At 36.0% G+C, this 23,834-nt stretch overlaps 1 protein-coding gene across 1 annotated transcript in view; it reads left to right on the forward strand.

Moving 5' to 3' along the window:
• SLC9A9 (solute carrier family 9 member A9) overlaps positions 1-23,834 on the forward strand; it is a 719,994-nt gene that overhangs the window by 307,019 nt on the left and 389,141 nt on the right. Inside the window, exons 7-8 of the mRNA XM_051983329.1 lie at positions 9,607-9,745; positions 20,288-20,393. Of these exons, the coding sequence (XP_051839289.1) occupies positions 9,607-9,745; positions 20,288-20,393 (245 nt within the window). The remainder of the gene's footprint in view (positions 1-9,606; positions 9,746-20,287; positions 20,394-23,834) is intronic.

The raw sequence follows: 23,834 nt of genomic DNA on the forward strand, positions 1-23,834 counted from the left end.
GGGAGAAAATTTTGAAACACAAAAACTTACAAAAATTAATATTGAAAACTACCTTACATGCATTTGGAAAAATAAAATAATTGAGGGAAAAAGGAACCATAAGACATATTTTTTCCTTTGAGCTCCTATTCTAGTTGAGGATAGGAATCCTACTTTCCCCCATCACCAACTAGAATAGGATGTCAAAGAAAGAAATTGGGTCTTATGGGTCTTTACTGTCTCTAAATTTGCACCCAACATGATCTAGGCACATGGGGAGAGCTCAATACTTACTTCTTGATTGAATGACTCACCTGGAAGCTATCTGCTCCTACTCTGTGTCCCATTCCCACTCATATTGCCACAAGCCAAAATGGATAGCAGTCGCAGAAAGAAATAGCTGGTAGCTGAAGCAAACTACATTTTCGAGATGAAATAGCAGAGGAAGCATCTATGTCCGGGTCAAGTGAGATGAGGCTTTGCTTTTCAGCAAAGCTATCTACACTGTGGGAGTAGCTAAAGGTCACCTCTCTTTAGCACTATCAGAGACCTAGTGCCTTCCAGGGCTCTGTAGCCTAGCAACCAGTTTCTGCAGCACATCTCCTAAAGGGGGGGGGGGAATGGTGTTTGAGATGATGAATGAATGAATAGGTTAAGGAATTGGGCAGGGCTGGAAAGACCAGATGCATCTCTGGGCAGCCTCTCTGATATTGGATACATATCTTGTGCTTACTGTCAAGCTATCTATCGGAGTATCTGCTTTTCTCTGCCCCTTCCAGACTTCCATGTCCAGCTAACTCTCCTACTTTTTGAAATTCAAACCATCTTTCATTCGCATCCTCTCAAGATTCTGGTCCCAGCTTTTTACCAGCCCCATCTAATCATTTGTCCTCCACGATTTCAAGGGATTCGATACCTGGCTAGCCAACATTCTTCCCTGCTTTCATGCTTAGGTGTTTGATGTCCCTTCTAATCCCCTGGTCTTTCTTTACATTAGCCTGCTTAACTTTCATGATCTTTGCCTTTTCTCCATAAAAGCAACACATCAGTATGTTTATATCCTGGATCTCACCGTCTTCCATGAGACACAACCCTGAAGTTCCTCAGTCACCCTATATCCTCTTCTCCCTCCATCTCTCCCTCTGCTTCAATCCTCTGAAATTCATCAATCACTTCACTCTTCCTTCTTCTTCTTCTTGTTTGTCCTTCTTTCTGGAAGAGGACCACAGCATCCAGGAGGGGATACCATGATATGCCAGTGAATTGAGGAAGGGAGGGCTGAACAAGAGCACTGGCTTCAGTTTCCCCTCCAGAGCCATCTGGATCCAGTGGCCAGATATAGATCAAGGCTACTGGAGATGGCAAGGGAGACATTGGGCTTTTTAAGCTAAATTCATTAACAGGTCTCAGTTTGACTGAAGCCATACTCATTCAGGGATGAAGGCTAGGTATCAATTAAGGCAAAGAATCTCCCCTTTCACCTAATCCAAGAAAAAAAAAACCTAAATAAATAAGTAAATGAATGAATGAATGAATGAATCTGGGAGGGGTCCACCCCAAAGACCATTCAGCCTCTGCTCACTTTTTTCTCTTTGAAATCTTGATTCTGTAGCTAATCTGCTCAAATATCTAATATTCTCTACTCTTGAATTTCTTGCATTCATTTGCTCTTAATGTCCTTCTACATTCCTGGCTCTAGATTCTTAATTGTCCAAATTCTCTATGTTTTCTTGCAGACTTCTCTAGGAGAAAGTTACACAATTATGCTGACTGAATCTACGACATTTTCATCACCTCATATCACTTGAGCCCCTATTGTTGCCTACCAGTTTTGTGGAGGGTTTTGCTCTCTGTTGAATTTCCTACAATATCTGTTTCTAATCTTCTTTTCTCTCCTCTAGAGATAAGAAAATAATCTCACAAAAATCTCTTGATTATTTCCTCCAATGGCCTTTTCTAAATCTTCATCCTTCTTGACATCTCTACAAGCTTTAGTACTATTGATGTTCTATTGTAAGCCAGACCCATGGTAGACCAGTCTAGCAATTCAGGTTCAAGGTTTAAAACACAATAAGGTGCTATATGTGGATCATGAAATTCAATTTTACTAATGGGAAATTTTACTAATGGGAAATTAAAAGAACAAAGCCTCCACAGTTAAAAGAGATATAGAAAGGTTACTTGCCAAGTTCTGCAGTTACCATGGCAACTGGCCAAGTTAAATCCAGAAGGCAATCCCCTCAGGCAATTGTCATTTTAATGAAATCTTTGAACCCATTCTCCCTTCATGAGATGTCCTCATAGTTCTTGCAGTAAAAACCATATGGCTTCCCCTATTCTTTTTAAAATACCAGCCCAACCTATAGGCTACTTTGTAGGAGTGCCAAAAGACTAAGCAGAAAGGGGGAGCAAGGGGGAAGGAGAGAAACAGAGACAGAGACAGAGAGACAGAAAGTCAGAGACACCGAGACAGAGAAAGAGTGAGACAGACTCACACAAGAGAGAAACAGAGACAGAGACAAAGACAAAGACACACAGAAACACACACACAAAGAGATAGAGACAGAGACAGAGAAACACAGAGACACAGAAAGAGAAAAGAGAAAGACAGAGACAGAGAAAGACAGAGAGAAAGAGAGAGAAAGAGAGAGAGAGAGAGAGAGAGAGAGAGAGTACATAAAGGAAAGGAAAATAGGAAGATGAGAAGATCCAGTTATAACCACTGTCCTCTGCAATCCTCAGTCCCAGCTTTCTATCATTATCCCTTCATTTCACACATAAGGAAACAGAGGTCCAGGAAAATTGAATGCTTTGTTCCAGGGCACATAGATAATGGGTCCTTAATTCTGACTGACTTGATTTTGGAGCTAGTGAATGACCTTCTCTGTTTGAATTGAGTTGAATGAACCCCTTCGTCCTGAATTCTCTCTTCCCCCAGATTTTTCTTTTTTTTTTTTTTTTTTTTTTTTTTAATTTTTTATTTAATAATTACATTATATTGACACTCATTTCTGTTCCGATTTTTTTCCCCTCCCTCCCTCCACCCCCTCCCCTAGATGGCAAGCAGTCCTTTATATGTTGGATATGTTGCAGTATATCCTAGATACAATATATGTTTGCAGAACCGAACAGTTCTCTTGTTGCGTAGGGAGAATTGGATTCAGAAGGTATAAATAATCCGGGAAGAAAAACAAAAATGCAGATAGTTCACATTCGTTTCCCAGTGTTCTTTCTTTGGGTGTAGCTGCTTTTGTCCGTCATTTATCAATTGAAACTCAGGTCTCTTTGTCAAAGAAATCCACTTCCATCAAAATATGTCCTCATACAATATCGTTGTCGAAGTGTATAATGATCTCCTGGTTCTGCTCATTTCACTTAGCATCAGTTCATGAAGGTCTCTCCAAGCCTCTCTGTATTCATCCTGCTGGTCATTTCTTACAGAACAATAATATTCCATAACATTCATATACCACAATTTACCCAGCCATTCTCCAATTGATGGGCATCCATTCATTTTCCAGTTTCTAGCCACTACAAACAGGGCTGCTACAAACATTTTGGCACATACAGGTCCCTTTCCCTTCTTTAGTATTTCTTTGGGATATAAGCCCAATAGAAACACTGCTGGATCAAAGGATATGCACATTTTGATAATTTTTGGGGCATAATTCCAGATTGCTCTCCAGAATGGTTGGATTCGTTCACAACTCCACCAACAATGCATTAGTGTCCCAGTTTTCCCGCATCCCCTCCAACATTCATCATTATTTTTTCCTGTCATCTTAGCCAATCTGACAGGTGTGTAGTGGTATCTCAGAGTTGTCTTAATTTGCATTTCTCTGATCAATAATGATTTGGAACACTCTTTCATATGAGTGGTAATAGTTTCAATCTCATCCTCTGAAAATTGTCTGTTCATATCCTTTGACCATTTATCAATTGGAGAATGGCTTGATTTCTTATAAATTTGAGTCAGTTCTCTATATATTTTGGAAATGAGGCCTTTATCAGAACCTTTAACTGTGAAAATGTTTTCCCAGTTTGTTGCTTCCCTTCTAATCTTGTTTGCATTAGTTTTATTTGTACAAAGGCTTTTTAATTTGATGTAATCGAAATTTTCTATTCTGTGATCAGTAATGGTCTCTAGTTCATCTTTGGTCACAAATTTCTTTCTCCTCCACAAGTCTGAGAGATAAACTATTCTATGTTCCTCTAATTTATTTATAGTCTCGTTCTTTATGCCTAGGTCATAGACCCATTTTGATCTTATCTTGGTATATGGTGTTAAGTGTGGGTCCATGCCTAATTTCTGCCATACTAATTTCCAATTATCCCAGCAGTTTTTATCAAATATTGAATTCTTTTCCCAGAAGTTAGGGGCTTTGGGTTTGTCAAACACTAGATTGCTATAATTGACTATTCTGTCTTGTGAGCCTAGCCTTTTCCACTGATCCACTAATCTATTTCTTAGCCAATACCAAATGGTTTTGGTGACTGCTGCTTTATAATATAATTTTAGATCAGGTACAGCTAGGCCACCTTCATTTGATTTTTTTTTCATTAGTTCCCTTGAGATTCTCGACTTTTTATTGTTCCATATGAATTTTGTTGTTATTTTTTCTAGATCAATAAAATATTTTCTTGGAAGTCTGATTGGTATAGCACTAAATAAATAGATTAGTTTAGGGAGTATTGTCATCTTTATTATGTTCGCTCGGCCAATCCAAGAGCACTTAATATTTTTCCAATTATTTAAGTCTGACTTTATTTGTGTGGAGACCCCCAGATTTTTCTGACATTGCTCTTTCCTGGTTGTCTTCCTAATTGATATGACTTTTCTTTCTCAGTCTCCTTTGCTGATTATCTTACACTCAAGACTTTGTCCTAGCCCCCCTTCCCTTCTCTCTTTACATTTATATTTTCTCTAATGGTGATTTCATCAGCTCCCATGGGCTCGACTATCAACAACTCTAGGCCAACAACTCTCCAATCCCCATATCTAGCTCCCATCTTTCTTCTGAGCTCCGGTGCCACATCACTAAGTGTTTGCTGGACTAAAACCACCTGGATAGCCCAAAGGCATCTCAAGATCAATATGTCAAAAACAGAATTCATTATCTTCCTCTCTAAATCCATCCCTGTTGCTTACTTTCCTATTTATATCAAGGGCACCACCACTAACCTTCCAGTCTCTCAGGCTCACAACCTTGACATAAACCTCACTCCTCCCTCTGCCTTATCTTTCATATCTAATTAGCTTGTCAATTTGACCTCCCTGCAATGACTCATGTCCATGCCCTTTTTTAAAATCATAAAATCTTAAATTAAAATCATAAAATCTACTATGTGACCTCATCATCCCTTACCTGGACTATTAAAAAGGTCTCCTAGATGGTGTTTCTACAATCTGTCCATGATCCCTTTCATCCATCCTCAGTATAAGCCAAATAGAAACACTGCTGGATCAAAGGATATGCACATTTTGATAATTTTTGGGGCATAATTCCAGATTGCTCTCCAGAATGGTTGGATTCGTTCACAACTCCACCAACAATGCATTAGTGTCCCAGTTTTCCCGCATCCCCTCCAACATTCATCATTATTTTTTCCTGTCATCTTAGCCAATCTGACAGGTGTGTAGTGGTATCTCAGAGTTGTCTTAATTTGCATTTCTCTGATCAATAATGATTTTGGAACACTCTTTCATATGAGTGGTAATAGTTTCAATCTCATCCTCTGAAAATTGTCTGTTCATATCCTTTGACCATTTATCAATTGGAGAATGGCTTGATTTCTTATAAATTTGAGTCAGTTCTCTATATATTTTGGAAATGAGGCCTTTATCAGAACCTTTAACTGTGAAAATGTTTTCCCAGTTTGTTGCTTCCCTTCTAATCTTGTTTGCATTAGTTTTATTTGTACAAAGGCTTTTTAATTTGATGTAATCGAAATTTTCTATTCTGTGATCAGTAATGGTCTCTAGTTCATCTTTGGTCACAAATTTCTTTCTCCTCCACAAGTCTGAGAGATAAACTATTCTATGTTCCTCTAATTTATTTATAGTCTCGTTCTTTATGCCTAGGTCATAGACCCATTTTGATCTTATCTTGGTATATGGTGTTAAGTGTGGGTCCATGCCTAATTTCTGCCATACTAATTTCCAATTATCCCAGCAGTTTTTATCAAATATTGAATTCTTTTCCCAGAAGTTAGGGGCTTTGGGTTTGTCAAACACTAGATTGCTATAATTGACTATTCTGTCTTGTGAGCCTAGCCTTTTCCACTGATCCACTAATCTATTTCTTAGCCAATACCAAATGGTTTTGGTGACTGCTGCTTTATAATATAATTTTAGATCAGGTACAGCTAGGCCACCTTCATTTGATTTTTTTTTCATTAGTTCCCTTGAGATTCTCGACTTTTTATTGTTCCATATGAATTTTGTTGTTATTTTTTCTAGATCAATAAAATATTTTCTTGGAAGTCTGATTGGTATAGCACTAAATAAATAGATTAGTTTAGGGAGTATTGTCATCTTTATTATGTTCGCTCGGCCAATCCAAGAGCACTTAATATTTTTCCAATTATTTAAGTCTGACTTTATTTGTGTGGAGACCCCCAGATTTTTCTGACATTGCTCTTTCCTGGTTGTCTTCCTAATTGATATGACTTTTCTTTCTCAGTCTCCTTTGCTGATTATCTTACACTCAAGACTTTGTCCTAGCCCCCCTTCCCTTCTCTCTTTACATTTATATTTTCTCTAATGGTGATTTCATCAGCTCCCATGGGCTCGACTATCAACAACTCTAGGCCAACAACTCTCCAATCCCCATATCTAGCTCCCATCTTTCTTCTGAGCTCCGGTGCCACATCACTAAGTGTTTGCTGGACTAAAACCACCTGGATAGCCCAAAGGCATCTCAAGATCAATATGTCAAAAACAGAATTCATTATCTTCCTCTCTAAATCCATCCCTGTTGCTTACTTTCCTATTTATATCAAGGGCACCACCACTAACCTTCCAGTCTCTCAGGCTCACAACCTTGACATAAACCTCACTCCTCCCTCTGCCTTATCTTTCATATCTAATTAGCTTGTCAATTTGACCTCCCTGCAATGACTCATGTCCATGCCCTTTTTTAAAATCATAAAATCTTAAATTAAAATCATAAAATCTACTATGTGACCTCATCATCCCTTACCTGGACTATTAAAAAGGTCTCCTAGATGGTGTTTCTACAATCTGTCCATGATCCCTTTCATCCATCCTCAGTATAAGCCAAATTAATCTCTTAAAGCATACTCATGGACCATTGCCTTTCTCTTCTAAAGAGCCTCCAGTGGATTCCTATTGCCTGTAGCATGAAATTCAGACATTCAGGACCTTCAGTCTGGTTCCACTGATTATATGTTATATATGTTATTTATATGTTAAATATATGTTATTTACCTAATACATAGCATATCATTTCTCAACTCCATGGGTTGTCTCCTATGTCAAGTATACCCCATCTTTTAACTTTTGCCTCTGGGAGTCTATAAGTCCCTTCAAGATTCAATTCAGCCCCTCCTGAATAAGGTCTTTCCTGATTCACCCAATTATTTATACTTTCCCAAACTCACAGATACCAATATGAAGGAGAAAAAAAATCCACCCTTCTTATTTATTTTGTGTTTACTTATCACTAAACATGTTGTAATACCCCCAACTCATCCAGTAGGATATATATTTTATAATGGGATAGTTCCTTTAAAAAAAAATCTAGCATTTAACATAGTATCTTATATATAGTAAACACTTAATAAATTGAATTGATGAACATAGGATTTGGGCACCATAGAACAAAAGCTAAAAGCGGCTCTCTATCTGGTCCAGTCTCACATTTTGCACATGACAAAATAGTGATACAGAAAAACTGAATGCTTTGTCCAAGAGCACATATACAGAGGTATCTGAATTCTGACTGACTTCAGAGCCAGTGAATGCTTTTTCCTGTTTGAATTGAGTTGAATGCAAATTCTGTGCGTCAAAAGGCATCTATGCCAACCTAATGATTTTGGAAAATTATTTGCAAAGCTGTGTTAATATGTGAAAAGCCTCCCTGGAGGGCAGAATGCAAACAGAATGTTTTATCATTATATTTATCATTATCACATTGGAATGGAGAAGTTTGCTAATCTCAGTCAAAGCCAGTATCTCAAACCTATAAATAAGCTTTGAGCACTGGGTGATGAGGCTTTATGGTATCCCTTGTTACCAGCACACACAATAAGCCTAAACCTGGTTTTCTGCAAAGCATAATACTTTATAAAAATGGGGGGGATGGGCATATCAAAGGCAGTACTTTTTTCTCACAGATTTCAAGGGTTACACTCAATATCCACATTCTTCTTCATTATCCAATTATAAGATCAAAGAGAAAAGTGTTTGACCTAGTTCTGGGGCTTAAAGTCATGAGATAAAAACTAAGCATATTTCAAACAAACTCTGTTATGCATTGGGTTTCCTAGCAGACAATTAGATTCTGCTTTCTAGTGCTTCCTTTAACTAGTCTCCAGATCAAAGATATCAGGTTAGAAAACAAATCATCAGAGCCGAAAATATTTCACCTGCCTCCTTGTAAAGTCCAAGTTTAGATTTGTGTCAGAGATACCTTTCACTTTAGCCTAGGACAAACTGCCCTTTAAATTTTTATCTCAAAATCTTTTGATTTGAATTCTAATGAGTTTAAAAGATCTTATATTCCAAGAAAGAAAGTCACCAACATCAGGAGTTTAACTTAATGAGTTTTTGGGAAGTATCTAATCTTGGCAACTCCACTAATTTTAACATGGTGATGCTGAAAGTTTCCTACCATAGGAAATGGCTTCTCCTTGATATGAACGTGCTAAGTTTGGTGGTAACTGGTAGAAAATGGTAAACATGGAAAACTGTGGAAGAATATAGCACTCCCACTGGTGGAATGATTTCCTTAGTGGAAATAAATCTGATGGCATCTGCCAGAACTAGGACATAAAAGATAACCTTTAGCAGCTGCAGCAGTTTTTTTCTGTGGGAAAATGTGGGCTTTTTTCTCCCTAGAGGTTAATATTATGCTACAGTTGACATTGCTGGAGTTCTATTTCTGAGGGTTACACTGGCGAAGAAGAGAAATGCCTTGTGGTTTACGACAAGATCACAGCTGAAGATTCTGTACACACCATGATTTGTATAGGCCATTTGTGCATAAACCATAAAAGTGCACGTTTTTAAACCAGGAACATTTGTGAATATATAACAGCACCAAAGACATATGGCCAATAAATAATTCACCGTTATCCATCTTCTCTGCAGATTCCTTATACACCTACCATGTTTTAATGTCTAGTTTGCTCAGAAACGATATTCTTTACGATGCTTCTGATATAAAAATGTTTACTGACTGGCAGCAGAATGGGGAAACTCTGAGATCAGGCTGCTAAAAAGGCCAGCTTTGCTCAGATCTCTATCTTTATCAGGCAGTTTTTCTAAACCACCTCGCTGGAAGAAAGTATTCACTCTTCCAATACGGGGTCACAAAAGGCTGATCTGGGCTTTGTGCTTCTATGACTGCACTAACTCATTCTCCTTCTTTTTTGTCTTTTCAGTTCTATATCTATTTACAGTCCCAAGGACAACCCAAACACTTTTGATGCTGCTGCCTTCTTCCAATCCGTTGGAAACTTCCTGGGAATCTTTGCTGGATCGTTCGCCATGGGATCTGCCTATGCTGTTGTCACGGCTCTGATATCCTTTGTTGTTGGCTATTTGGGGTTCTTTTTATTTTGTTTTAACTTATTTTTTTTAAAGAACTCTATAGGCTGGAAGCCTTTTGAGATAAAAGAGCAAAATCCCAATTTGTTGTATGTCAACAAAGATAGACAATGAGTCATGATCATGTGCTCCAAAAACCAAATGCAAAACTGTAAAGTCAGTTGTGGATTCAGTGATAATAACTGGCATTTGTAGAGAGATTTGAAATATTATCTCACTTGATTTATGCAATAAGAAAGTTGGTGCTAATAATATTCTTATTTTACCAAGGGAGGAAACTGAGACAAACTGGGTTTAAATGGTTTGCCCAGCCCAAAGTCACACAGCTTGTGGATGTCTGAGGCTGGAAATGAGTTTGGGTTTTCCTGATCCTCTATCTAATCCCCCATCCAATGTACCAACAAGCATTTTTCGGTACAGATAAAACCAAATATTTTTGCAACAATGTGACCCCAACAAGTTCCCTGGATGACCTGAAACAATGTCTCTGAGGATAATAAGATCATACACTGATAGAGAAGATCTTAGAAGTTAATAAGTCCAATACTCATATTTTATAAATGAGGAAACTAGTACAGTATAGTTGAAATTGTGCTAAAATTCAATTTGTAGGACATAAATCAAATCCTGGTTTTACTACCCAGTTACTTAATATCTCTGTGTCTCAGTTTCCTTACCTGAAAAATATGAATTTTGAACTAGATAACCTTTAAGATCCTTCTAGTTCTATATCTTTGATTATATGACTAAGGTCATAGAGGGGAATAAGCTTTATAGTCAGGATTGAATCTAGATTTCTCTGATTCCAGGGGTAGCAATAATGCATTATTAGAGTCAAAAATGCTCATCTTCGTGAGTTCAATCTAACCTCAGATGCTTACTAGCTGAGTAACCCTGGGCAAATTATTTAATCTTGTTTGCCTCTGTTTCCTCATCTATAAAAGGAGCTGGAGAAAGAAATGTCAAAACAACTCCAGTATCTTCAACAAGAAAATCCCAAATGAGGTCATGAAGAGTTGGAAATGACTAAACAACAAAAACAAACAATTTCTGACTCCAGGCCCAATTCTTTTTCTCAGTACCATGTTGTCTCTGTAGAAGGAACCAAGAATGACATTTTTGTCACCAGTTTCAATAACAGGTTGGGTACCAGAAATCAAAAAGTTCAAAAGTTTATTAAGAGACAGGCATAAATCAGGAAACAAACAATACTCTACTAACTTTTGATAATTATTGAGCTCCTCAAAATTGTGTAAACTGGTTACTGGATTTCAGGGTAATTTCAAATCAGAAGACCCCTATTTATACTTGCCAATGTCTCTAACTGATCCATAGAATATGGGATCAAGTCTAGTGCAGGCAATATATATTGAAGTAAATTCGATTGAATTAAGCATTTATCAAAAATATGATCTTATTAGCACTTTATTACATTTGAAATAATTATAAGTAGTATCTGCCCTCAAGAGGAGTGAACTCTTGAAAAATTAGAGAAAAAATCCAAAATTAATTGGCAAATCATGAGGGATGATAAATGATTAAGTAATAAGTGTTATGCAAAATAAATGTTAAGAGGACTGGAAAAAAGAAAAAATAGTAGAATTATCAGGTAAATTTTCCCAGATGAGATGGGCTTTTAGCTGCCTCCTGAAGAATAGAGAAAATTTTGAAACCAAGAATTCAGGGGAGAAAGATAGAGAGAGAGACAGAAGCAAAGAGAAATGAAAGCAAAATGAGCTCTGCACATTCTGATGATGGTGAAGGGACTGCCCTGATTGGAGTGGAGGATTGGCAAGTGGAAAGAGATAAGGTTAAAAAGTTAAAATGAGCTCAGGTGGCACGGGCCTCTGAATGCCAGACAGAGACTTCTCACTTTTATTCAATAGGCAATGAAGAGTCATTTGAGCTTTTGATCTGGGGAATGGGTAATAAGAACAAGCTTTTAATAAAATTGGTTTCATAATAAGATGGATTAGGAAAAGAATTGTTAACCTGGGACCCAGGGATAACAGGGTTAGAATTTTTAATATTTTGATAACTCTAGTATAATTGTTACCCTTTGCAACCATATATGTTGTATTTTATGCATTTAAAATCTTATTCTGAGGAAACCATAGGCTTTACCACACTGCTAAGGGGTTCCATGACACACAAAAAATTTAAGACTCCCTGGACCACAGGAAAGCAAGGGTAGAGGCAGAGATATGTTTGGTTATTACAGTAATCCAGGATCAATAGAATAAAAGCCTGGCTTATGGTGGTGACAGAATGAATGAAAAAAGACAGAATGGAAAAGAGTGCTATTCTGAAGAAAATCACTAGGCTTTGAGAGTGGGCGGTAGGTAAATGAAGGAAAGATAAAAATCAAAAAAAAAGGAAGTGTTTTGAGCCAAAGCAGAAAAAAGAATGAATTGTGGCTAACGTGAATAGAAACAGAAAAAAAAAAGGGAAAAACAGGCTTAGAGAAAAAGGTTATAAATTCAATAGCCTATTGATCTTGCTACAGAAAATAAATTTGGAAAGGAACAGAGAGGGAAAGTAGAAAGAGATGATTGTTGGAACTCAGAGCTCAGCTCTAGAGGATGAAATTTTAGGAATTCATTCACATAGAGATGCAAAGTAAAGATGAAAGAATGGGTCACTTCATCAAAGGAGAGTGGGATAAAACTTAAAGAAAGTATATAATATTTAATTGGATAATAACATTCCTGTTATTTCATTGGGAAAGGTTATTCCCTGTGTGGAAACCCCTTCTCTCAAGGCAGATGGCATTTACTGTGCAATTTGCGGTTTTAGAGAGTTTCTTGAGAGTACTGAGGTGCAGGGATGTATGTATCAAATGGGGAACCTTCATCCTGGTCTTCTCTGAGCTTGCCTGAAAGGAGAGCTCTCTATCCATATATGCTCTATATCTATATGCCCTTTAGTTTATCTTCATCTCTTTCAAAATATTTAAATTTCTCTAGGTCTAGTTTCTTCATCTATAAAACTAGGTGACATTTAAGGTCCCTTATACTTCCAAATTTATAATCCTGTAATTCCCATAAAAAATCCTTTTCTTGAGTTTATTGATTAGGAAATAAAGGCTCAGACAGATTCACTGCTACAACTACTACAAATACTATTCCTACTGTCACCACCACCACTACCTACACTATATTGCAGTAGCCAGTACCATTGATATTTACTTTTCAAAGCACTTTACAGATATTATAGTATCTGATGCTCATAACTCTCAGCATAGATGCTATTATCACCCCATTTTTCATAAGAAGAAACTGAGACAAAGATTAAGATTATTCAGGATCCTATAGCTGAGGTCTGACTTGAATTCAGTCCTCCCTCATTTCATATCCAATTATTTGTTTCTAGTCATACAACTTGAAAGCAACAGAACTGCTTCTCATTCCCAGTTCCATATTCTTTCTGCCATTCCACATTCAGGTATCCTCACAACTGAGCATTTTGAAATATTCCCAGGGAAGATATTGTTTGTTTAGCAGTTTCTTTGTGTCCTCATTTGGGGTTTAATTTTATAGATGAAGAAACTGAGGGAAACTTGATTAAGTGAATTGGCCAAGATCACACAATAAGTATTGATCTCAGGAAGATAAGACTACCTGACTCCAGGGCTGGCTCTCTATCCACTGTGTTACCTCGCTGCCCAGAGAAAAAATAGAAAAGGAAATGGAACTAGCCAGGAAGCTAGGGAAAACCAGGTTATTGTAATTTCTTGGAAGCCAATGGAAAAGAGGGTTTCCTGAAGGAGAGGAAAGATTGAGACCATCAAATATCATTGAGTTGGAGGAGAATTGTGGACAGAAAAGAACAATTAGATTTAATATGGTGATCAATGATTTTCAAATCCCACAAATATTTATGGAGCAACTATTCAATATAAGGATCTCTTCTAAATCCCAGAGAGGCTGTCAATCTGGGAGAATCAAAAAAAAAAAAAATCTCTGGATTTGGAGTTGGGATGTCAAGGTCAAAACCTTAGACAAATCACTTAAGGTTGAGCTGGGTAAACTTCTAAAACCCCTGCCAGCTCCAATGCTCCTAAGGGCAAGAAGCAGAGGCAAGGAGCAGAGCTCTTTTCAGTTGCACCATGGCTTTGACCCAAGCCTTGAGTCTGGGCCAAAACGGAACCATCCTCTGGAGAAGGTCAAAGTGGCAGCTTGCCCCTCCGCCTTGTGTGTGTCTGCTGATATTCTAAGCAGGGTGAGTTCATGCCAGCCAGAATTCTTCTTTTGTAGCATACAAGACTGTCTGCCAAGCTCATTCGGGAGGCCCAAAGAACTGTAAAAGCCAGCTTAAATGCTTGTCTTTTTATCAGAACAAATGTTGCCACACACATGCACACGCACAAAATGCTTGCTTAAAAAGGAGTAAAGATGGCTAATTCATAGTCAGGATAATTTCTGAATTTTGTCTTAGCAAAAACCTGAAGATAACCCAAATCTTTTCTTATCCACAAAGAGTTTCTCCCCCAACTCCCATCCCCTAATTTTCAGCTTTCAGTAAAAGTGTTTTATAAAACTGTTGTGAAGAAACCCACTCCTATGTTTTCCTCATTGCAATGGAGAGAGTACTGAGCCTGGAGCCTTTACTAGCTGTTATTCTGGTCAAGTCACTTTATCCCATCTGCCTTGGTTTCTTCATTTGTAAAAATGAGCTTTAGAAGGAAATAGCCAACAGCAAAAAAACAAACAAACAAACAAAAGTGGGGTCATGAAATGTTGAACATGAATAAAAATAATTAACAGCAATGAAATTTTTAAAAATCATGATCATAGTTTACCTATAGAGATGAGATCATAGACCCATTAAAAAACTATACTTCACATTTATATTGCATTTTACAGGCAGCAAAGTGTTTTCTTATAATGCTCTATGAAGCTGGTAATAAAAATGGTATTCCATTTTAGAGTTAAGGGATATGTGGCTCAGAGAAACTTAGTGATTGCCCAGAATCACAGACAGAACTCGAAACCAGACAGTATAAGAATAGTGGAAAAGACTTAGAATCACAGAAAAAGACTGATCTCCAATATTCATCATCTTTATGACTTTGGACAAGTCACTGAGGTCACTTAGTCATTCTCAGCTTGAGTTTCCTCATCTATAAAAGAAAGGCTAGAAGATGCCTAAGGCCCCAGTGTATCAATCACATGCATTTATTAAGCACCTACTTCTTAAGGCTCCTAGTATCATTCACATGCATTCATTAAGCACCTACTTCCTAAGGTACTTAATAGTAGGTGCTTAATAAATGTATGTGATTGATATACCAGGATCTATTTCCTAAGGCTCCTATCAGTCACATACATTTATTAAGCATTTACAGTACCTACTTCCTAAGGCCCCTGTGTATCAATCACAAGCATTTATTAAGCACTTACTTCCTAAGGCTCCCATCAGTCCCATATATTTATTAAGCACTTACTTCCAATTTGCCAGGCATTTTGCTAGAGACAGAAATGCAAAAATACATGATCCCCAGCCTCAAAGAGCTTGTGGTCTACCTGGAGCATATGACATATTTCTAGAGAAGTAAATACAAATCATGAGCCCCACTCCACAAAATGTAGAGTGACTAAATAATAGAAGGATTGAACTAACAAGTCAGGAAGGGATACTTGAATGAAAGGACACTAGAAGCAAATCTTAAAGAGATTCCATGACACAAGGAGATACAACCCAGATATCTGGGTAACTACATTCCAAAAGAATTGCTTTCCTTTGAAATCCTATGTATTTTTTTTTTCATTTAAAAATATTATTTTAACTGGAGTTGTCCTTAAAATGATCAGTTATATGTATTTAAAACCATCAGTAAGTATCATACGTAATGGGAATAAACTAGAACCATTCTCATTAAGATAAGGGATGAAACAAGGTTGCCTACTATCACCATTATTATTCAATATTGTATTAGAAATGTTAGCTTTGGCAATAAGAGAAGAAAAACAAATGAAAGGAATTAGAGTAAGTAATGAGGAAACCAAATTATCACCCTCTGCAGGTAATATGATAGTATACTTAGAGAATCAACTAAAAAGCTACTGGAAACAATTCACAACTTTAGTAAATGTGCAGGATACAAAATAAATCCCCATAAATTGTCAGCATTTCTATATGTTACCAACAAAGTCCCGCAGCAAGAGATGGAAAGGGAAATTCTATTTAAAATAACCATAGGTAATATAAAATATTTGGGAGCTTACCTGTCAAGACAAAGTCAGGAACTATATAAATGCAATTGTAAAACATTTTCCATACAAATAAAATCAGATATAATCAATTTGAAGAATATTGAGTGTTTATCAGTAGACTAAGCTTACATAATAAAAATGACAATTCTACCAAAACTAATCTATTTATTCAGTGCCATTCCAATCAAACTCCCAAGGAATTATTTTATAGAGCTAGAAAAAAAATAAAACAAAATTCACCTGGAAGAACAAAAGGTCAAGAATTTCAAGGGAATTAATGAAAAAATCGCAAATGAAGGTGGCCTTGCGGTACCAGACCTAAAACTATATTATAAAGCAGCAGTCATCAAAACCATTTGGTAGTGGCTAAGAAGTAGAGTAGGCAATCAGTGGAATAAATTAGGGTCACAAAACACATTAGTCAAGGATTATGATAATCTAATGTTTAACAAATCTAAAGATTCCACTTCTAAGATAAGAACTCACTATATGACAAAAATTGCTGGGAAAATTTGAAATTAGTATTGCAGAAATTAGCCATTGAATGGGTTCGTGATTTAGACATAAAGAATGATATTGTAGTTAGAAGAACAAAGCAGTCTGTCTCTCAAATCTGTGGCCAAAGAAGAACTAGAGTACATTATGGAATGCAAAATGGATAATTTTGATTATATTAAGTTAAAAAGTTTTTGTACAAGCAAAATCAATGCAGACAAGATTAGAAGGGAAACAATAAGGTAGGAAAAAAAATTTAATCCAATAGTTCTGATAAAGACCTTATTTCTAAAATATAAAATATGACAGGAAAAGATAATGATGAATGTTGGAGGGCACGTGGGAAAAACTTGGATGCTAATACATTGTTGGTGGAGTTGTGAACTGATTTAAAGAACAATATGGGACTATGCCCAAAGGGCTGTCAAATAGTGCATGACCTTTAATCCAACAGTGTCTTTGCTGTGTGTCCTGTGTCCCAAAGAAACCATAAAAAAGGAGAAAGACCCACATGTGCAAAAATGTTTGTAAGTAGCTCTTTTTTGAGGTAGCAAAGAATTGTAAAGTTAGTAGATGCCCATCAATTGGGAAATGGCTGATTAAGTTATGGGATATTATTGTTCTATAAGAAATCATCAACAAGATGATTTCAGAAAGACCTGGCAAGACCTACATGAACTAATGCTAAGTGAAATGAGTGGAGCCAGAAGAACATTGTGCACAGAACAACAATCAGTTCTGATGAGCGTGGCTCTTTTCCATGACAAGGTGATTTAGGCCAGTTCCAATAGCATTGTGATGGAGAGAGCCATTTGCACGCAGTGAGAGGACTATGGGGACTGAGTGTGGATCACAATATAGAATTTTCACCTTTTTTGTTGTTGTTTGCTTGCATTTTGTTTTCTTTCAATTTATTTCCCTTTTTGATCTGATTTTTCTTGTGCAGCATGATATTTGTGGAAATATGTATAGAAAAATTGCATTTTTAACATATATTGAATTGCTTGCTGTCTAGGGGAGGAGGTGAGAAGTAGAGAGGGAGAAAAAAATTGGAACACAGGGTTGTGCAGGGTGAATGTTGGAAACTATCGATGCATGTGTTTTAAAAATAAAAAGCTTTAAAAATAAATAAAAAATATTATTCTGAGGGTTTACCAAACTACCCAAGGAATCCAGTACACACAAAAATATTGAGAATCCCTACCTTAATGTAAAGTCTTTCTTACTCTTAATCTAGTCTTCTTTTTCAATATTAATAATCATGATGAAAAATAATTAACATTTATATAATGTTTCAAGCTTTATAAAATGATTTATATTTATATAAAATCTTTTTTGATCTTCCCAATAACTCTATAAGAGGTGCTATTATTAGCTCCATTTTACAGAGAAGGAAACTGAGGTAAGAGAGATTTAAAGGACTTGCTCAGAGTTATATGACTAGAAGAGTTTTTATTTAAGTCTCATTGACTTCAACTCTCTGACATGTAAACAATTGTAACAGGTGACCTCCCCATTGCATAACTATCTGACTATGGAACAGCTATTCTGTAAGCCTTCAGAGATATATAAATTCCCATTTATTGGCAGGCTCTGGTCATATATTCTCTATCTCATTGTCAATCTGAAGAGTAGAAATTAAATTTTACTCTGGAAAAATAAGAGAAAAAAAAAAGCAGTGACTTCCATACATAAGATAACTTGTCTAAATCGGAGGAAAACAACAAAACATCTTTCCCATCCTAGTTATTCCAAAAAGGTATTGAGAGCTTCTCTATTATTGAGTATTATAATCCCGTTTAGGAGTATTATAATCTCCTAAGGAAAACAAAATGTGTTAAATGATCTAAATCTCAGCTACATTATACCCTCTAGAGTGATCTCAAACATTGTTGGAGGAGTAATCTAACCATCCTCTTTTGCCCCTCCTGAATTCTAGTCTCCCCTGGCCATTTCTCCTAATGAAAGTTAACTCACAGAAAATTTTCAATTTGGGATTATATTCTTGCCCATGGCTAAATCATTCTTCCCCACTTTTGTAAGAGATTTCCCCTCAAAAAAAATTATCTACTTCTATTCTCTCAAAGGATTTGATTTTTGCAGTTCTTAAAGATTCCCAAGTGAGTTATAGCATATATGAGAAACTCCAAAGTAGTTCTGGATCAATTTCCTTTAACAAACATATATTAAAATATATAATATGTTCCCTAGCAATATGCTAGGCATTGATGATTTTAAAAAAACCAATAATTAAACAGTCACTACATTTGAGGAACATACATTCCACAGATATATAGATTAGTAATAGCCTATTATAATTAAACTTGATTTTAGCCTGGGAGCAACATAATGGCCCTTATGGTCCATTTCTGCTTTAGGAAATTTATTTTAGGCTAAAAGTTATGAGCTCAGTCACAACTGGTCTGGGCTTCCAGTTAGGAAAATTCTTAATGTCTAGACAGAGTTTGGATTCTCTGCATAACTTAATATTTATATTTCTTTCTAGTTAACCCAGATTGGTCTTTTTGTGGTTGGAGCAAAATTCAATTTACTAGAAACTTTTGAATGTCAAATAGCAGCATATATTATGGTAGCTGTGAATAGAAAGGTAGCAGAAGAAAGAGCCAAACATTCTTAGAGACTTCCCTCACCCAGTTCTTCTGCTCCAAGATGCCTCTAGAGCCAATGACCCTCTCTGATATCTCTGTTCTCTTACACAAGACTAAAATGCCATGTTACAACTTTTTAAATGAATGTGATTTTTAACTAGTTTGATCAATTATGGACAAGTCCTGAGGGTCGACCAAATTTTCTTGATTATTCAAACATAATTGTTATAATTTCACTACAGTTAGAAGGAAATTTTGACTTATAGTTTAAGGTCTACAGATTGATTAACTGGACATCATCTCACTTAGCCTTAGGATTGAGGAAATCATGACACCTTTATGATAATGGAGGGAAGGAGGTAACTAATAGTTGAGGGGCCCAGAGAAGCCTCATGTAGAAAATAGTGTTTGAACTGAGATTGGAAGGGAAGTAGGGATTCTAAGTAACAGAAGTCAGGAAAGAAGGTATTCCAGGCATCAGGGATACCCTGAGCAAAGTCACAGAGTTTGGAGATGTATCATATGTGAGAAACAAAAAGAAAGCCAGCTTGGGTAGATTGAAGCATATGTGAGAGTAGTGTATAATACAGTTAAGTTTAATTAATAATGAATTTTGTGAAGTAGGTACATGTATTCAAATTCAAAATTATTTGAAATTATGATTATATAAAATATCATAATTCAAGATGGTGGAAATATGCAGTACAAATTCAAATAATGCAACCATTTCATGACTTATTAATCCTAATAATTGGGACTTAGTTTTATGACTAGAAAGGAAGGTTGTAGTCAAGTTATAAAAGACTTTAATTGACAGAAATGTTTATATTTGATTTAATAAAGAATCACTAGAATGAACTTAGACTTCATACTGGAAAAGATATTAATATAATGACTGAGAAAGACTTTGCTTTCTCTCTTGTTCCAATCTGTTACTAAGCATTAAAAATTGATTTTAAGCCAAAAGAGACCTTAAGTATAATGCAATCCAATTGTTTTATTTAATAGAGAAACTGAGACCAACCAAAGAGAAGTGACATATCCTGACAAAGCAAATAAGAGATCTAAGCATCCAACTCAGGTGTTCTGTTTGTATTTCTGAAGCTCCCACTCTAACACAATGTCTCTCTGTAGTACTGGGTCAAATGTGCCTGAAGATCAATTAGTTGTTATTTTCCTTAACAAATCTTTATCACTTGACCAAATTCACGAAGCTATGTGAGTTCCCCATGCTGGAAACGGGTCTGTTTTTCCTCCTGTCTTGGAGTGCTTTCTTGTCTGCAGAAGCTGCGGGTCTGACAGGTTAGTACTTCATTTGGCAGAGCCAGTGGATGTGGGGACATAAATTTGTGTGTATCTTTCCATGATGGAGTTGAAGATGAAATGGAGTTTTCCTTAAAGGAATCTCATTTGGACTAGACCTCTACTGTATGCCCTGGAAAACAAACAAAGAAACAAAAAAAGATCATAATTCATCTGTTCTCTATAAGACAGCTTAAAGGAAAGTCTCCAGAATGCTATTTCTCCTACTTTCATTACTGGTCAGTGAGATGTTGAAATCTAAAAGTGATCAATTTATAGAGGTGACAGATGACTTTATAAATGAAAGTCTCTATTTAGAGTTTTCGTGATAAACAGTTTTTCTTCTTCCATCAGCTTGGTTGAAAAGGACACTGGCTTTCCTTTAACTGTCAAAAAGCAATGACTAATGTCATCATAATTTTTTTAATTATAATTTTTGAAGTGGCAACCAAGCAGCCTGGGCCAATTTACCTCAATTATAATTCTACTAATTTTTATTAAATGTCTATTGTGTGCAATGCATTGTACTAGATACTATGTTGTTAACCACATTCAATTATACAAATATCTGACATGCAGTAGCTAAGAAAGAGGCAGTTAAATGGCTCAGTGGGTAAAGTATTGCTCCTGCAGTCAGAAAGTAGTTCAAATCCAGCCTCAGCATTTATCCGAATTAGTAACTTAACCTTCACTTGCCTTAATTTCCCAGAGAAGGAAATGGCAAACCACTCTAGCATCTTTGTCAAAAAAAAAAAAAAAAAAAAAAAACCTCCATGGGGATAGGATCCATGGGGTTACAAATAGATGAATACAACTGAACAACAACAATAATTAAGAATGACTTAAGACATTTGCATAGTTACATTACACATCCACAAACTTCCTCAAACATATTTTTAATCCATCATTTTTGATGTTTTTCACCAATAAAGAATGAATTGTTAGCTACATGCTTGACTGATAGCTCCTTGAAGGCAGGGACACTGTCATATTTATCTTTGTACTACCCTCAGCACCAAACACAGCACATTATAAATAACTGTTGTTTATTAAATATTTGTTGAATGAATTCCTCTGAAAATCAGCCACTTTGATTAAATGGTTTGGGAAGCCAGACTATCTTTGATACTGATAATGTGTACATAAATACATTCAATGATTGAATGCTTTTCCATGCTAGAGTTCAATGTGACCTGAGGCAAAATGCTAACCTTGAAGAAATTTCTTTTGGAAATTTTTCACCTCCCTTTCAACAATCCTTCACTTCTGTCTGCTCCCCTTCTTCCCCTTGGCATTTATCTTGGATTTTATTTATCTTGTAGTATCTTGCTTTCAGTTAGTAGGAAAGAATTTTGCACTAATAGTATCCCAGTATCCCTAAATCTCTGAGTTGGAAGGAAACTCAACAGTTGTTATCAACCTGAATTTGAATAAGAATTCTTGTGGGATATATAAAAATGTATGTATCTGATTTCCTGGAAGATCCTATAAAGTATATCTTCAAAGTCTTAATTCAGTTGTAAACTTTAATTGCTTACAACTGCACTAAGAATTTTGGGATACCCTGAATTTTATAATTGTATTATACAGACGCCATTACAACTGATGTTTCAAAATTAACTCTCATTTTTTTTTATTTTGGTTTGTTTGGGTTTTTACCATTAAGGTGATGGATCACAATCTCTGCCAGTTTACCTCTACTTTTGTTATCCCCATATGAACATTGTCATCATCTGTCTTTTGGAAGGAGATAGGAATGACTATGTTATCAAGATCACAGTGTTCATTTTAAATCTAAGCTAAACCAATGATGGACTTGGACCTGTGATCCCATTCATTTTCTCTTATTATGTGTCACCATGAAAAAAATTATTTTTGAAAAACTAAAAACTGATTTTCTTTTTGACACACAATATCTATTAGGCTGAGCCTTTTTGAGAGTAGTGTTCCCTTATATAAACTACCTGCTCAGGAAAGTTTTGAGTGCTCACTATCAATCCTAACTCTACCTCTCAACAATCTCCTCAGCACTAGTGAAAGTATCTTGATCTCTTGTCCTCAGAAAAGGGGATTTTCCGCAGTGCTAAAATAATTCTTAAAATCAATGAAAAAAAGTTTCATGAGAAAAACCTCAGTATTTTTCCATGTTCTGAAAAATAAAAAATTCACTTACAAACTGATTATACTTCTTTTTGTGAATATTGTTAAGAGATAAAGTAGGTTCTATTGGCCTACTTGTTTAAAGTTAAAAAAAGACAGGCAGTTAGCTAATTCATATGGACTGTTCCAATGGTCAGAATCTTAGTAGTCAGCATTTAGTGGGGTGGAAAGAGGAATGAATATTTGATGTGACATGAATTAAGAAATAGAGAAATAAGTATAGTCCAAGTGCAGGGTTCTTAATCTTTTGTTGTAGATCAGGGACCTTTTTGGCAATCTGAGGAAGCTTATAGACCTTTTCCCAGAACCAAGTTTTTAAATGTATGAAATAAAACATATAGTTTTATAAGAGAAACCAGTTGTATTAAAATTTAGTTAAATATTTTATCAAAACATTTTTAAAACAAACAAGTTTACTGACTCCAAGATAGGAACATATAATTGTAAAGAAAGAAAGAATTACAACTAGAGAGAACCCCTAGATTTTTATTCAGGCTTTTGTAAAGAAGGCATCTTTAATTACCGTACCATTTAAATATTCAATTTTACTGTAAAAGACTGTGTTACAAATTAGGTTATCAAAAAAGAGAAAGAGAGAAAAAATGCCTATCCCAAGTTTGTCAGACAATAGTAATGGCTGTTGTCCTACATTCTCGAGGAGTGCCAAAATTTCATGACTATGTTAGAGTCTAGTTACAGTGTGTCCCACTGTAGCTGATCCGAATAATATGTACTCAGAATGCTCTGCTACAGCTTGGATACAAATAGTCCATATGAATATTTGGGTGGACTCTCTAACTTTGCACATCTCATAAATACCTTAGCAAAATCGCAGGGATTTAAGGTTTGCAAAGTGCTTTCATTTGGTCCTCACAACAATCTTGGAAAATAGATGCTATGATTATCTCCATTTTATAGCTGAGAAAACTGAAGGAGAGTGAGGTTAAGACATACAGTTAGTAAGTGTCTGAGTTTGCACTCGAACCTGGGACTTCTTGACTCCAAGTCAGACATTCTATTGTTGTCCTACTGAGGTTCTACTGCCAATGGAAATGAGACTGTACTTAGGTACTCTAGGGATCACTAATAGGATACTCTTATTTTACAATGGTCCTCTGCTAGTCAATATACCTAATATTTTTATAGCACTGATCATAGAAAGGGCTGAAAGAGAGCTGTGATAAAAATCCAAGGCTGAGTCATGTAACTAAGAAGTGGCTATAAAAATACTTCAGTCATCACGATAGGATTAGAAAACCAGAGACATGTTGTACAGGATAA

This window comes from Antechinus flavipes, chromosome 3, assembly GCF_016432865.1.
Source record: "Antechinus flavipes isolate AdamAnt ecotype Samford, QLD, Australia chromosome 3, AdamAnt_v2, whole genome shotgun sequence".
In the NCBI taxonomy this organism is placed as follows: Eukaryota; Metazoa; Chordata; class Mammalia; order Dasyuromorphia; family Dasyuridae; genus Antechinus; species Antechinus flavipes.